At 46.9% G+C, this 15,475-nt stretch overlaps 1 protein-coding gene across 1 annotated transcript in view; it reads right to left on the reverse strand.

The window, feature by feature from the left end:
• Positions 1-765: 765 nt before the first annotated feature.
• The window catches only part of fam184ab (family with sequence similarity 184 member Ab), a 32,518-nt gene continuing 17,808 nt past the window's right edge, over positions 766-15,475 (reverse strand). Inside the window, exons 9-13 of the mRNA XM_029425831.1 lie at positions 11,554-11,676; positions 10,250-10,411; positions 9,385-9,506; positions 1,486-1,636; positions 766-780 (exon numbers count right to left, since the gene is read on the reverse strand). Of these exons, the coding sequence (XP_029281691.1) occupies positions 766-780; positions 1,486-1,636; positions 9,385-9,506; positions 10,250-10,411; positions 11,554-11,676 (573 nt within the window). The remainder of the gene's footprint in view (positions 781-1,485; positions 1,637-9,384; positions 9,507-10,249; positions 10,412-11,553; positions 11,677-15,475) is intronic.

Genomic DNA, 15,475 nt, shown 5'->3' on the forward strand with positions numbered 1-15,475 from the left:
GGACAAACTCACTCACACATTCATTATTTAAAGCTGCGCTGAATGCAGCAGGCGGCCGCCGCTAATGACTAATATTAATGTAGCGTTACTAAGCTCTCCTGTGGTCATCGTACACGCGGACACACACTTTATTAATGTTCATTTCTGCACGCCGCGTGCGTCAGCCGCTGGGCGTCGTCGTGCTGTCCGTCCCATCCTGTGATTAATGTGCTTCACGCCTCACAATCTGCACAACCGCTTTTATTCACTCTGATGTCACTTCAGGACGGCACGCCGTAGACCTCTTGATAGATGTGCGGTCAGATATCACTTTGGAAGTGCAATATGTGTCAAAGGCCTTTAAATGAAGTATTGTGGTGCTGCTGGGACGTCCCGTGTTCTGCTCACAGCTTGTTGTACCGCCGCCACGTTAACAAAGAATCAATGAATACAGGTTTAAAACATTCTGGAAGAAGCTCTTCCTCTGAGCGTTGCTTCATCACAACTATCTATATAGATATAGATATATAGATATATATATATATATATATATATCTATATATCTATATCTATATAGATAGTTGTGATGAAGCAACGCTCAGAGGAAGAGCTTCTTCCAGAATGTTTTAAACCTGTATTCATTGATTCTTTGTTAACGTGGCGGCGGTACAACAAGCTGTGAGCAGAACACGGGACGTCCCAGCAGCACCACAATACTTCATTTAAAGGCCTTTGACACATATTGCACTTCCAAAGTGATATCTGACCGCACATCTATCAAGAGGTCTACGGCGTGCCGTCCTGAAGTGACATCAGAGTGAATAAAAGCGGTTGTGCAGATTGTGAGGCGTGAAGCACATTAATCACAGGATGAGATCTGACGGACAGCACGACGACGCCCAGCGGCTGACGCACGCGGCGTGCAGAAATGAACATTAATAAAGTGTGTGTCCGCGTGTACGATGACCACAGGAGAGCTTAGTAACGCTACATTAATATTAGTCATTAGCGGCGGCCGCCTGCTGCATTCAGCGCAGCTTTAAATAATGAATGTGTGAGTGAGTTTGTCCAGCAGTGCGAGGAAGGAATCAGTCAGTCGGCCACTGACAGGAGGTCTAACAGGTCGACCTGAGCGTTGAAGGGACGCAGCGGCTCTTTTCTCTCCTCTCTCCCTCACTATGGATTTTCTTACTACCGATATAATTACATTAAACTACAAGCTGCAGCCGTCTGGTGTTCACAGCTCGAGTTGAAGATTTAAAGCATCTTTAACCAGTAAATACACTCAATATGGGAGGTACTTGTACTTGAGTACTATTTAATACTTCATATAATATTCAACGTTTTACTCCACAACATTCATTTGATTCAGAATATTTATACAAAATATAAATCAACTGATAACTGATGATGTCATATTATAGATTACTGTACCGAGCAGGACCACACATGAGCACAGGCTCATGCTGCAGTGCACATGAGCACAGACGTGTTAGCTGGTCCTACCTGCTCCAGCAGGTCCTCCACCTTCCTCTGCCAGCTCTCTCTGGCGCTGCACATTTCCTGCTCCTTGTTTTGTGTCAGCTGATTCAGGGCCGAGGCCTTGTCCTCCTCGTGGTCCTCTCTCAGCTCCTCGCGTAGCTTCTTACACTCCTGCCTGCAACGAGAGAGAGAGAGAGGAGAGAGAGAGAGGAGAAGAGAGAGAGAGCGAGAGAAGAGACAGAGAGAGAGAGGAGAGAGAGAGAGAGAGAGAGAGAGAGAGAGGAGAGAGAGAGAGACAGAGGAGAGAGGGGAGAGACACACACACACACACACACACACACACACACACACACACACACACACACACACACACACACACACACAGTTTTTAATGGAGTTAATTGTGACTGTAATGTTGTTAGTGCTGATCTGTGTGTACCTGCCCAGGAGCTGCAGATGGAAATGAGCTACATAAGTCATTGTCTTTTTGAGATGAATGTTTTTGTGCATGGTTCTAATAAAGATATGAATAATAATAAAAGGTACATGGTTATGCTGTGGTTCTCAGCTCTCATCACATTACCCAAAGTCACTTTGTCCATTATTAATACAAAATATATTTATTAGTGCAGCTTTAATTTATGGTCCGTCTATATGGGCTGGATATGGACCATTTCTGAAGTTTGCAAATTGGATTCAGGATAACTTTGGAAGTCTTTGCTTGTGACTGAATTACCATTAAATGATGTGAGGGGAGACGTGAGGGAGACGTGAGGGGAGACATGAGGGAGACGTGAGGGAGACGTGAGGGGAGACGTGAGGGAGACGTGAGGGGAGACGTGAGGGGAGACGTGAGGGGAGACGTGAGGGAGACGTGAGGGGAGACGTGAGGGGAGACGTGAGGGGAGACGTGAGGGGAGACGTGACGTGAGGGAGACGTGAGGGAGACGTGAGGGAGACGTGAGGGGAGACGTGAGGGAGACGTGAGGGAGACGTGAGGGGAGACGTGAGGGAGACGTGAGGGGAGACGTGAGGGGAGACGTGAGGGAGACGTGAGGGGAGACGTGAGGGAGACGTGAGGGGAGACATGAGGGAGACGTGAGGGAGACGTGAGGGGAGACGTGAGGGAGACGTGAGGGGAGACGTGAGGGAGACGTGAGGGGAGACGTGAGGGAGACGTGAGGGAGACGTGAGGGGAGACGTGAGGGAGACGTGAGGGAGACGTGAGGGAGACGTGAGGGAGACGTGAGGGAGACGTGAGGAGACGTGAGGGAGACGTGAGGGAGACGTGAGGGGAGACGTGAGGGAGACGTGAGGGGAGACGTGAGGGGAGACGTGAGGGGAGACGTGAGGGAGACGTGAGGGAGACGTGAGGGAGACGTGAGGGGAGACGTGAGGGGAGACGTGAGGGGAGACGTGAGGGGAGACGTGAGGGAGACGTGAGGGAGACGTGAGGGGAGACGTGAGGGGAGACGTGAGGGGAGACGTGAGGGGAGACGTGAGGGGAGACGTGAGGGAGACGTGAGGGGAGACGTGAGGGAGACGTGAGGGGAGACGTGAGGGGAGACGTGAGGGAGACGTGAGGGGAGACGTGAGGGAGACGTGAGGGGAGACGTGAGGGAGACGTGAGGGAGACGTGAGGGGAGACGTGAGGGAGACGTGAGGGGAGACGTGAGGGGAGACGTGAGGGGAGACGTGAGGGGAGACGTGAGGGGAGACGTGAGGGGAGACGTGAGGGGAGACGTGAGGGAGACGTGAGGGAGACGTGAGGGGAGACGTGAGGGAGACGTGAGGGAGACGTGAGGGAGACGTGAGGGGAGACGTGAGGGGAGACGTGAGGGAGACGTGAGGGGAGACGTGAGGGGAGACGTGAGGGAGACGTGAGGGGAGACGTGAGGGGAGACGTGAGGGAGACGTGAGGGAGACGTGAGGGGAGACGTGAGGGAGACGTGAGGGGAGACGTGAGGGGAGACGTGAGGGAGACGTGAGGGGAGACGTGAGGGAGACGTGAGGGGAGACGTGAGGGGAGACGTGAGGGGAGACGTGAGGGAGACGTGAGGGGAGACATGAGGGGAGACGTGAGGGAGACGTGAGGGGAGACGTGAGGGGGAGACGTGAGGGGAGACGTGAGGGGAGACGTGGAGGGGAGACGTGAGGGAGACGTGAGGGAGACGTGAGGGGAGGACGTGAGGGGAGACGTGGGGGAGACGTGAGGGAGACGTGAGGGAGACGTGAGGGAGACGTGAGGGGAGACAGTGAGGGGAGACGTGAGGGGAGACGTGAGGGGAGACGTGAGGGAGACATGAGGGGAGACGTGAGGGGAGACGTGAGGGGGAGACATGAGGGAGACGTGAGGGAGACGTGAGGGGAGACGGAGGGAGACGTGAGGGGAGACGTGAGGGAGACGTGAGGGAGACGTGAGGGAGACGTGAGGGAGACGTGAGGGAGACGTGAGGGAGACGTGAGGGAGACGTGAGGGGAGACGTGAGGGAGACGTGAGGGGAGACGTGAGGGGAGACGTGAGGGAGACGTGAGGGAGACGTGAGGGGAGACGTGAGGGGAGACGTGAGGGGAGACGTGAGGGAGACGTGAGGGAGACGTGAGGGGAGACGTGAGGGGAGACGTGAGGGAGACGTGAGGGGAGACGTGAGGGAGACGTGAGGGAGACGTGAGGGAGACGTGAGGGAGACGTGAGGGAGACGTGAGGGGAGACGTGAGGGAGACGTGAGGGGAGACGTGAGGGAGACGTGAGGGAGACGTGAGGGAGACGTGAGGGAGACGTGAGGGAGACGTGAGGGGAGACGTGAGGGAGACGTGAGGGGAGACGTGAGGGAGACGTGAGGGAGACGTGAGGGAGATGTGAGGGAGACGTGAGGGAGACGTGTGTCTTCGTGTTTTAGTGAGTCTCTCTTTTTAAACAATGCTGGCATGGGTTAAACACCATGGGCGGCCTGGAAGATAAGCGTGTTCTGCGTGAGTAAAGGAGAGCTACAGTCAACAAGATAATCTCGCCAAATATTTATAAAGCAATTAAAATTACATTTGACTTTTTTTACTCTTGTTGTTTTTGGTGATATGAGTTTTATTACGGCTCACGAGTCAACAATCAAACAAACACTTTACAGCGAAGGTGAAGGTGCTTCAGAGAGCTCTACATTCACTTCAAGGGAACAATAAATGGCCCTTTATCAGACCTTGTGTGTGTGTGTGTGTGTGTGTGTGTGTGTGTGTGTGTGTGTGTGTGTGTGTGTGTGTGTTGTCACTGTAATAGCTTAATAGCTGTGTGGGAGTTGAAATGGCAGCTGTTAAATGAAATATCGAGGTAAACGCGTTTTTTTGTTACTTTGACAGCCAGAAAGTGTCAGACTGAAGGCGGACTAAAGCACACACACACACACACACACACACACACACACACACACACACACACACACACACACACACACACACACAGCCTTGGGCTTCAAAGAGCTCTGGTCTTCCTAATAAGCGTAGTTCTATAGCATCTGCCGGGCAGGAGACGATGGCAGATGGAGAGCGAGGTAAAGGATGAACTGTCAGAAGATGGAGGAGATATCCAGGATGAATGTGGGATAATTGGCTGCATTCTGTGAGATATAAAAAGGCACATGTTCTCATTTAAGACCCTGAAATCCTCGTGCAAGCCTTCCCAACATCTCGAACAGACTACTGTAACGCACGAGTGTCTACCTACTGTAAGACGGCAACAACTGGTCCAGAACCAGCTGCCAGAGTCCTCACAGGATGTGAGGAGGATGATGTAACATCGGTGCTGACGTCTACTTTCACATCCATTTCTGTTGCCTGTGATCTCTCATGTCCCCGGCTCGGTACTGTTTTACATCGTTGACACGTCGGCTTTGTACCAATCCTGTTACGGTTATACTGGATGCTCTATGTTTGTAAAAATAACCTCAACCATCTGTTAAGATAATCTATAATGAACAATGTCCTATTCATTAAGTTTACATCAAGGGGCCCTAGGATTCATACCGGATGTGCATAACAGGATATGATCTCATGACCTTAGGAAGTTAAGGGGACCCCTCAAAGGTCATGAGAAAGTGACCTTTACATCAGGTTGCCATTGTGCCATGATTGAATGTGGATCAATGTATGTTGAAAGTACGTTGCGACAAGGTTCGGGCGTTCCTTCAGGACTCCGATATAAGGATAAGATTCTCTTGGTCTGGAGGACTCTACACGACTGTGTGCTCGAAGCAGTAGAGTTCCCATTATAACGAAATAATATTTAATCAACTATATCTGTGTTTTATTGATTCCTCTCTGTTTCATACCACAATGTTGTGAGCGATAAATATCCTCGACACATCTTTTCATATTAGCGTGATGTGCGCGCGCGTGTGTGTGTGTGTGTGTGTGTGTGTGTGTGTGTGTTTACATGTAATATTGTGTGTTTTCTTTTCTGTTTTCTGTACTGACTTGCAAAGTGTAGAAGTTCATTTAAGGTGTGTGTTTGTGGGTGTGTGATGATGCATATTTGACATGTTATACTCTATAGACAGAGGGTGTCACATGCAGATTTTAGAAGTGTGTGCTTTCTAATCGTTTGGTTTCCTTGTTTGTCGGCAGGATTACAGAAGAACTACAGCCCGGATCTTCTTGAACTTGGTTAAAAGGGTGCAGCAGGACGGAGCGAGAAGAACCACATCACATGTTGGAGCGGATCCGGATCACGGGGCAGACACACAGAACATCTGCAGAGTGTTTGTGGATAAAGATGTCCAGTCAGTGGAGCTTCTGCTTCTCTTGTCGAATGACTATTTCCAAGGTGAATAACAAACCTTAAAGCATTATTAACCTCCATATTAAGTTAGTTCTCAGGAGTTATTTATTATTTAACTTTGTATTAAAGAATGACCAGGACGTATTGAGCTTCTTTAAACGAGACATGTTCATGTCCCTCTGAGTTCAAAGTCACATTGCTCGACTAAAAGCTTTCCACAAACCCTCCGATGGGATTAGAGCTCCTGTAGGTGGTAATGAGGGAGATTAAATATTAGCTGTCCTTCTGATATTTACCTTGTTAATGTCAATGTCGAATCACAGGCTGCAGAGTTTAGTCACATATTCCCAAACGCAAATATCGCTCCACACAAAACCTGCCGGAGGCGTCTTCTACCAACTCTGCTCTCTGCAGGGGGAGCGGGGGTACACGTACAAGTACCTCATAATTGTACTGGAGTATTTCCATTTCTAGGTAATTATTGTACCTTTTACTATATTTATTGATAATTTACGTTACTTTGAAGATTCAGATTCTGATTAATAATGCAAAATATAATCAACAAATAATTTATCGTGTCGGTTAAGATAAAACTTTATTGATCCCTTTGTGGAATTCACAAACGACCCGGTGTCAGTATATGAGACATAAGCTTCTACAGTTGCAACATTAAAGTTAAACGCATTAATAATAATACAGAATAAGTATTTTTACTTCTTTACCTCAGAAAACATTCTGAATGCAGGACTTTGAGTGTTTCTATACTATAACGACTTTAGCACTAAGTACTTCATCCAACAGGTGTTGAGATATTTCAGCGACTCACTGACTCACGAGGGAACAGATGCGAGTCCCTCACACACTCTCTACAAGGTCTTCAGAGCGACCAGCAGGACAAACTGTCCTGGCACCGTCTCCGCTCGATCGTCTCTGTTCATGTGGAGGCGCGGAGAGCTCGGCTCCGTGACGATGCTCTCACGGAGAGTTTCCTCTGTGAAACACGGATTCAAGCCAGAACTCTTCATAGGGCCGGCTCACTAACCGCAGAGTACTCACCGCAACCACCGAAGACACCAAGACAAAGGAAGGTGAGTGAAGAGGAGACAGAGAGGAGGGGCAGGCCGACAGACGGACACGAGGTGTGTTGTTTCTCCTGCGGTGTGTGGACTTCTGCTCGTATCATGACTCTGATATGTATTCGTGATTTAACTGAATTGGCCACAGTCAGCGTGTCGCCGCTGCAGACGGATAGAACAGGCCGTTATTAATCTACGGACGCTTTTAGTCTTTAATGTCACACCATCGTTGTCAAAGTCCCTTTTAATCCAAGACGCTTAGAGATGACATGTGATGCTCAGTCTTCAGGTTCATACTTGTACTAAAAGGTTTCTGCTGCAACATGTTTGCACGCTGTGTGTGTTAATAGACCCTTCTGTCTGAATCGTTTCAGCACCGGCCTTTAAGCCCAGTCTGCGAGGAAAATATGCTGCAGCTTTGCAAAAGGTCGTTCTCAAGACGTGGGTGGAGATACTCAGATGAGGCAGTTTGCTGACGGTACAAGGCACTCCAGATACTCACACGTATGCACACGCACTGACAAAAGTGAGCTTTTCATCATGTGTCCCCTTTAAAATATTAAACTTTGTGGGGTCTTTTCACACAGCTTGAAACAGTTAGAAGCCACATTTGCATGATTAGTGAAGTATGTCCTCGTTAGGAAGAAGATTGTGTAGAGAAGCTTCGTACTTCCAGGGAGTTATATAAAAAGAAAACAAGTGTCTGGAGAGAAGCTGCTGACAGATTTAGGTTGTGTTGATTCCCGAGATACGAGGAAAAGGACGCTAAAGGTTCCTGATATTTAAACATCACTTCATTCGCTTGACTTTATTGGTCCTCTGATGCTTTTCTCTCTTTACACTTGGAAAGCAGACGATCAGGAGGCCAATACAAAGCATTAAAAACATTTAGCTACATTTTGTGATCCTGATCTGATGATCTGTGTTTATCTCTGGCTTTAAACAACTTGCATTTACCCTTTTGTCCTGTTAAACTAAACAGATTTAAGAGCGAATTTAAGGGATTTGAGAGGAAAGTAATACAGGAAGTGAAGTGGAGTAAAAAGAGATACCGTGGTGAGGCACGCAGAGCGCTCAGAGAGTGAGGAAGGGCTGAACATATCACATAATATCAAGCGTGACCTTTACAAAGAGCCGGGGCATCTACAGATTAAACAAAGTTGCAGGTTGAGATGAAGCTCCGGGTCGCTGGAGGAGCTCATGATGAGAGAAATTTCTTATGGTGCCCAGCAGTGTGCTGTAAGTGCAGTGTTTGGATCTGCTGTGACTTTGCACTCAGGAACATTTTCTCATGTCTGAGATATTTGTTTGATTTAATTGTGGTGATCACAAAAATAGCTTTCAAAAGAAAAATAATTCTATAGCCAATTCTCTTTGCAGAGACAGTGTCCCAATTACTGTGGAGCGGCAAAGACCTCATTGTGAACAGTGGAACAACTACAGTTGAGTGTGTTCTGGGGATTATCCGGGGGAACTGGGACACGGTTTCTGAAAAAGATGCATGTGTGTGTTCACACTGTTCACCACTGATCCACTCATTCACCTGGGAGTTACTGTCCATGAGATCTCACATTCAGCCTCGTCTAAAGTCTCTTAAACATAAACAAAAAGACCGAATCTTTGTTTTAGGTGGAAAAGCTTTGTGTGGTTTTGACCATCGAGATAAACTTTAAAAGAGTCTTTAAAGGCTGACGAGGTGTTAAAGGTACATTAGTTCTCACCTTAACACAGTGGAGACTTTGAGAGGGTGTGTGTGTGTGTGTGTGTGTGTGTGTGTGTGAGAAATTAAAATAAGGAAAGAGAAAGACTTCCATTTATTAATATCATTGTCTCTGTGGTGGGCTGGTTCATTTATTTTAGTGCAGTAACAACATTACTGTCGTGCTCACACGTCTCTTATTGTAGTAAAATACAAAATGACTTTGTATTTATTTAATGCTTATTGTTTTAGAACCTGTGTCGTCAGCTGTGGATGTTTGTTTACTCAAGTTTACTCAACACACCAACACGCTGACACACCAACACACCAACACACCAACACACCGACACACCGACACACCGACACACCAACACGCTAACCTGAGTGTTTCGGTCCATTTGAGCTCCAGCTCCAGAGCCATCTTGTCCATCTTAAGTTTTTCTTCTTCTTTGGTGGTGATGAGTTTGGCTTCATGTTGACGCTTTTGGAACTCTAACTCTCCCTGAGAAATACACAGACAGACAGACAGACAGTCAAACTCAGAGAGACAGACGGACAGACAGGCAGACAGACAGAGTGTGCCATCGTAGTCTAAACGCCGCTCAAAGGTTTTTCCGCACCAGCAAGAATCGAGTTCTTAAGGCAACTCTGAAAACTTTTGGGATTTTCTGAAGCGTGAAAAAAGGTTAAAGCCTTTTGCAGTAACTTTGCTAACAGCCAACACAAAATGTTGCCACGAGCGATGTCAATCCAAACAAAGGGACGACATGGAAGTCCTTCAGAAACACGCTCTGGTCAAACCCCAAGTCTACAGCGGAGGACTGAATATTTTTAATCCAAACAGAAAACACTCATTATTCGTATCATTGCAATATCTTTTGGGTTTTGGACTGTCAGTTAAAAATGTTTTAAACGTTCACAATTCTTTGACATTTTATGGACTAAATAAGTCAAAAATGAGAAGAGAAAAAAGATCAATTAATTTTAAAAAGGGCCGTACTTCATTGTGAAAAGTCCCAGTGGTTATATTGTTTGTGTACGTACAGTATAATTCTATCATTGGACAAATGTGAGTTTTACACCTTGAGAGTGAGGACATTGTTCCTTATTTCTTCTGACAGTGAACTCCTGGTGTTATTGTAACCTTCTGATGAAGTTTAAGTTAAGGGTTGAGGTCACGCCCTGTTGTTGTGAAGTCCAGGACTAAACACACGTGTGTGTGTGTGTGTGTGTGTGTGTGTTGACCTGCAGTGCCGTCAGCAGGTTGCTGGTCTCTCTCAGTCGAGCCCTGGTGGCGTCCAGCTCCTCCAGCAGTTTGTCCTGCGCCTCCTTCAGCGTGCAGATCTGTCCCTCAGCTGATCCCATGTCCTGCTCCCCCTGCTGCACCTCCTGCTGCAGCCGGATCAGCTGCGGGGAGGAGAGACAGTGGAGTTACACACAGAGAACAAACCATATTCACAACCTCTACACTGTTGCGCTTCAGGCTGTATCTCAGTGTGGCAGCAACCTTGAACACTACATCAGCATTTTATGCTCGGCGAGGTGGAAGTTCCATCAAAAATGCATTCAATAAGCCTTTCTATTTCTGATTTTGAAATGAGCCAGGCACATATACTTTTTGCCAACGCTGCAACATAGTTTTTCAAAGCATCAGATATTAATTTACCTGGAAGTTAAAAGCACAGGGAGAATTTAGAGGCACAAACAAAAGCAATAAGGATTAAACAACAACTTTGTGAGGGAACGAACAGAGCTTCTCTCGCTGCATCGGGTAACAGTTGTACAATACTTGTGTTTGTTTCTACTCAAAAAACATTAAATATACGTCGTCTCATACACTCGTTACGTTTAAAACTACACAAATAAAACAAATCGGAATACTTCACATTCTAAATTAGAGTTGGCTCTCTGACAAATGTGTGGTGTTCAGGGACAATCAGTGTAATAAAGACTTGAAGACATTCAGCTTTGAGATGTGAACTCTTTCTGGGTTTATACAGTTTCCTGTAAGACAGACGGATGCTGCACAACTGGGAGCGAGCCTCACCTTCCTTCTTCAGCTGGTAATATGCTGCTTACTTCATCTTTCAAATGGTAAAAATGTTTCATTATTTATTCATTATTCATGCAGCACACGGGTGAGACCAGACTCCCTTCTCTCACTTGGTGACATTACCGACACAAAGTGAAGAGCAGTGAATCAGAAGTTCATTACAAACAAAGTTTAGCAGCTGTTCTGGAGCTTTCAATCACGTCACGTGATTTTCATCAACAGATGGTCGAAGGCCAAGGATGACATTTGGACGAGAAGCTCTTAAAGTGTTTTGAAAAAATGGAAACGTGAACATCTACAGTAGAAATCTCAAAATAAGTATATTTTTCATTGCGGTGTTCAGCGCATGCAACATATATTTATTAGTAAAACTAATAAGGACGCAAGTAAAGAAAGCTGGAAGGGTTGTGAACATGCACGTGTATGTAAGCTTGTATTGATCCGACATCAATGCACAGGGAGGTCCGGTGCACATATAGAGCTGCAGGTGTCCTACCTCTTCATTGGCTGCGGTGAGTTTGGAGGTCAGCTCGTCCCTCAGCGCGTCCAGCTGCTCCCTGAGACTCGTCTTCTGCTCCTCCAGCGCGAGCCGCTCCTTCTCGAACTGCTGCTCCAGCTCCTGTGCAAAACAATCAGAGACCAGCGATAAAAGTCAAAGAGCATCAACGAGAATCTTCTGCGGGCCTGCATGAAGAATTCATGTCCCCGTCGAGTATGCATGTTTTATTAGAAGCCCAGTACAAAGTATTAGTATCATGTGTTATGAAATGATCCGGCGATAGACACGACTGTGGGTGTGTTGCTCCGGCGGTGGACATCAACACTACTCACGTCCCTCACGTGCGTGCAGCGTTTCCTCCTCCGTGTGCTGCAGATGCAGAACCTGCCTCCCTCGCTCCTCTTTCTTTGACTTCATCCGAGCGCAAATTCTAAAAATACTTCAAAACTACTTCGACGTCCTTCACAGAGAAGAGGGAGAAACCACTGCAGCATTGTTAACACAATAAAGCTCATCACTGGCTGCTGATGAATGAGGAACGATTTCTGTTCTTACGCTCTCAAACCCAACATGGAAAACAATAAAGCCAGTTTTATTTGTTACTGTACCGCCCTCCTGGTCCGTATTCTGAATTTATATCTGAAGTTCAGGACCAAGACTCATCTGAGAAAGATCTCGCTCATGCTTTTCTCCAGAGATTGATAATGTTAGACTACAGAGCCAGATATATTCCTGTAAGATATATTTCAGTTGATCCAAAAGGCACGTGTATTGACTAAGAACAAGGAAATGGGATCATATTACTCCTGTATCAGCTGCTCTGCACTGGCTCCCGGTAAAATACAGAATAGAATTCAAAATCCTTCTCCTGACTTACAAATCAATTAATGGTCAGGCTCCAGCATATCTTAAAGATCTCATAGTACCTTATAAACCAACTAGAGCATTGCGCTCCCAGACTGCAGGGTTACTTGTGGTTCCTAGAGTCTCTAAGAGTACAATGGGAGCCAGAGCCTTCAGCTATCAAGCTCCTCTCCAGTGGAACCAGCTTCCAGTTTGTGTTCGGGAGGCAGACACCCTCTCCACATTTAAGAGCAGGCTAAAGACTTTCCTTTTTGATAAAGCTTATAGTTAGGGCTGGCTCAGGTTTGCCCTGAATCAGCCCCTAGTTATGCTGCTATAGGCTTAGACTGCCGCGGGACACCTCCCTGCTCTCTTCCTTCTCTTCCCTCTCTCCTCCTCTCCCTCTCTATCTGTATGCATTTATGTAAATGTATGTTACTAACTCACCATCCGGGGCATCATCCCCGGAGTGTCTGTGTCTCATGTGGCAGGTTGCCACTGATAAAGTTTACGTCAGGATCATGAATCGTGGCTGCGCCTGCTGCCCTGGTCCTGCTGGACACCGGGAAGCCTTATTGACATTTTCCTGGATTCATCCAAACTTTCTCTTTTTCAACACATCGTTTCTGTCACATGTTGTATTTGTACTATGTTGTTTATCCTGTACACACGACATCTATTGCACGTCTGTCCGTCCTGGGAGAGGGATCCCTCCTCAGTCTCTCCCTGAGGTTTCTTCCATTTTCCCCCTTTAATTATGGGGTTTCTTTTAGGAAGTTTCTCCTTGTGCGATGCGAGGGTCTAAGGACAGAGGGTCTGAGGACAGAGGGTCTAAGGACAGAGGGTCTAAGGACAGAGAGTCTAAGGACAGAGGGTCTAAGGACAGAGGGTCTAAGGACAGAGGGTCTAAGGACAGAGGGTCTAAGGACGGAGGGTCTAAGGACAGAGGGTCTAAGGACAGAGGGTCTGAGGACAGAGGGTCTAAGGACAGAGGGTCTAAGGACAGAGGGTCTAAGGACAGAGGGTGTAAGGACAGAGGGTGTCGTAACCTGTACAGTCTGTAAAGCACACTGGGACAAATGTATAATTTATGATATTGGGCTATATAAATACATTTGATTTTATTTTATTTGATATAGTGTGCAACGATCGCGGCTCTCCGAGGACAATTAGAGCTGCGGGAAAATTGCTGTAATGTCAAATGACATTTGCCACCATTATTCATTATTCATTAAAAGAAACACATTCAGTGTGTTGACTTCTGTGACACTTTCATGAAAATGAATTTAACTTTGCAGAAATTCATCTGAATGGAAGAAAAAGTGACAAATAACAGTAATTCATGTGCGATGACATCTCGTGTTTCACCAGTGGACGTCTCTCTGACGACTGACTGACACACAAAACACTTTGTCTAATCTGGGACGAGTTTGCACCCGTCAGTCCGCTGCTGCTTTCCTTAACAAGCAGCTCCAGGTTGTTGCTTGCAATACTTTCAACACTCTTATGCAACTATAAGAAGTGGGCCAGTACCTGCCCGTCTTCAGGCTACGACTAAATCCCAAACTACATCCACATCCGTCCGATCCCCCCCATGGGTCCTCACACAGGCTCTCCTGGAGACTGTTCCTCGCTTGTGAATCTAACTTCAAACTTTCCTCTATTTCTACATGTTGCGTGGTCTCTTCGAGGGATAATTAGCAACTCGCCTTGTTTCTCCTGCTGCGCAACCTTTTGGCGAGTGTGGATGTAATCCCTACAGACCCTAATCTCTGTTGATGTGTATTTAAAGATGCGTTAATCAATTCATTAGGGGCAGCAGAACCCACTTTGTTTCCATCCACCTGGTGACTGTTGGTGCAATATTTACCCTCCGTCCAGCTCCACTTGCTAAATGTTCGTTGCCGTCTTTGCTTGTCTGCTGTTTGTTGCTGGGCAGGTTGCACACGGTCGGATTAGACAGCGGTGAGACTCAAAACAGATTTCTGAAGAAGGGGGACCGGGTTAAGTGATCACTATCTGCAGCCCCTTTCATATCACATATCTCACTTGTGTGCAGAGTTAAACACTTAGGTGGAAGGAAGGAAGGAAGGAAGGAAGGAAGGAAGGAAGGAAGGAAAGTATATGGCAGAATGTAGTTGAAGCGTTTTGTCCTGTTCAGCTAATTACAAGATGATAAAGCTACCAAATGTCTTATTAATAAATACTACGGTACACAAGCTTCACATCCTTGGTGCCACCCTGACACTGAATGATCTCATGTGTACTTTTACATATAAAACTCGTTTCAATGCATCAGACCATGAAATACAACAAGCATTACATCAAACACACGTTTCTCTCAATATGTGTGGAATTTAATTTGTGGGAGTGCTGATTGATACGTCAGGTGATTTGGAAACGGAGGCCGATGTGGAGGAATGTAATACGACTGATCAGGATTCATGTCGTACTCTGCCGCTCGGTGTGGAGAGCGAGACTGAGGTACCGCAGACACATTCATTTAAATTCCAAACCCGGCCTTCTCGCAGACAACTCTCATTATAATCTAAAGCAGCGAGAGAGCAGGGCTGGGGAAGGAAATGATGATTAACTCGACGTGATGAACTCGGATCAGACAGAAGAATCAAGCGATGATGAAGAGGGTCTTTCCTCTCATGAGCGAGAAGTGACCGAACGCCGCCTCCCAACCCCGCCTCCCAACCCCGTCTCTCCTTCGATGGACACTCTTGCACCAACACTGGCAGCGTGAACAATGGGGAATTAATGTGCGTATCAGTGACAGCGTGACGCAAAATGAGGCCACGGAAATCACAGCGGGACAGAAAGTCTGCATATGGAAGTCATATCTAATCGCTACGGGAATGCGAAACGCTCTTCTCTTAATGTCGCTGTCGGCTCGACTGCGGAGCATCATTTAAAACACGTTCTCATTATGCAACTTTGATGCAAGAGAATATTTGATCGCTTGCTTCCAAATGGCCGTGTGTGACTGGAATAAAGGGCCCTGTGGAGATCGGGCATCAGCACGAGGCTATTTCAGGCTGGTGGAGCCGACGCCACGGCTGCAGTCAAA

The sequence above is a fragment of the Cottoperca gobio genome, chromosome 24 (genome assembly GCF_900634415.1).
Source record: "Cottoperca gobio chromosome 24, fCotGob3.1, whole genome shotgun sequence".
NCBI classification, from domain to species: Eukaryota; Metazoa; Chordata; class Actinopteri; order Perciformes; family Bovichtidae; genus Cottoperca; species Cottoperca gobio.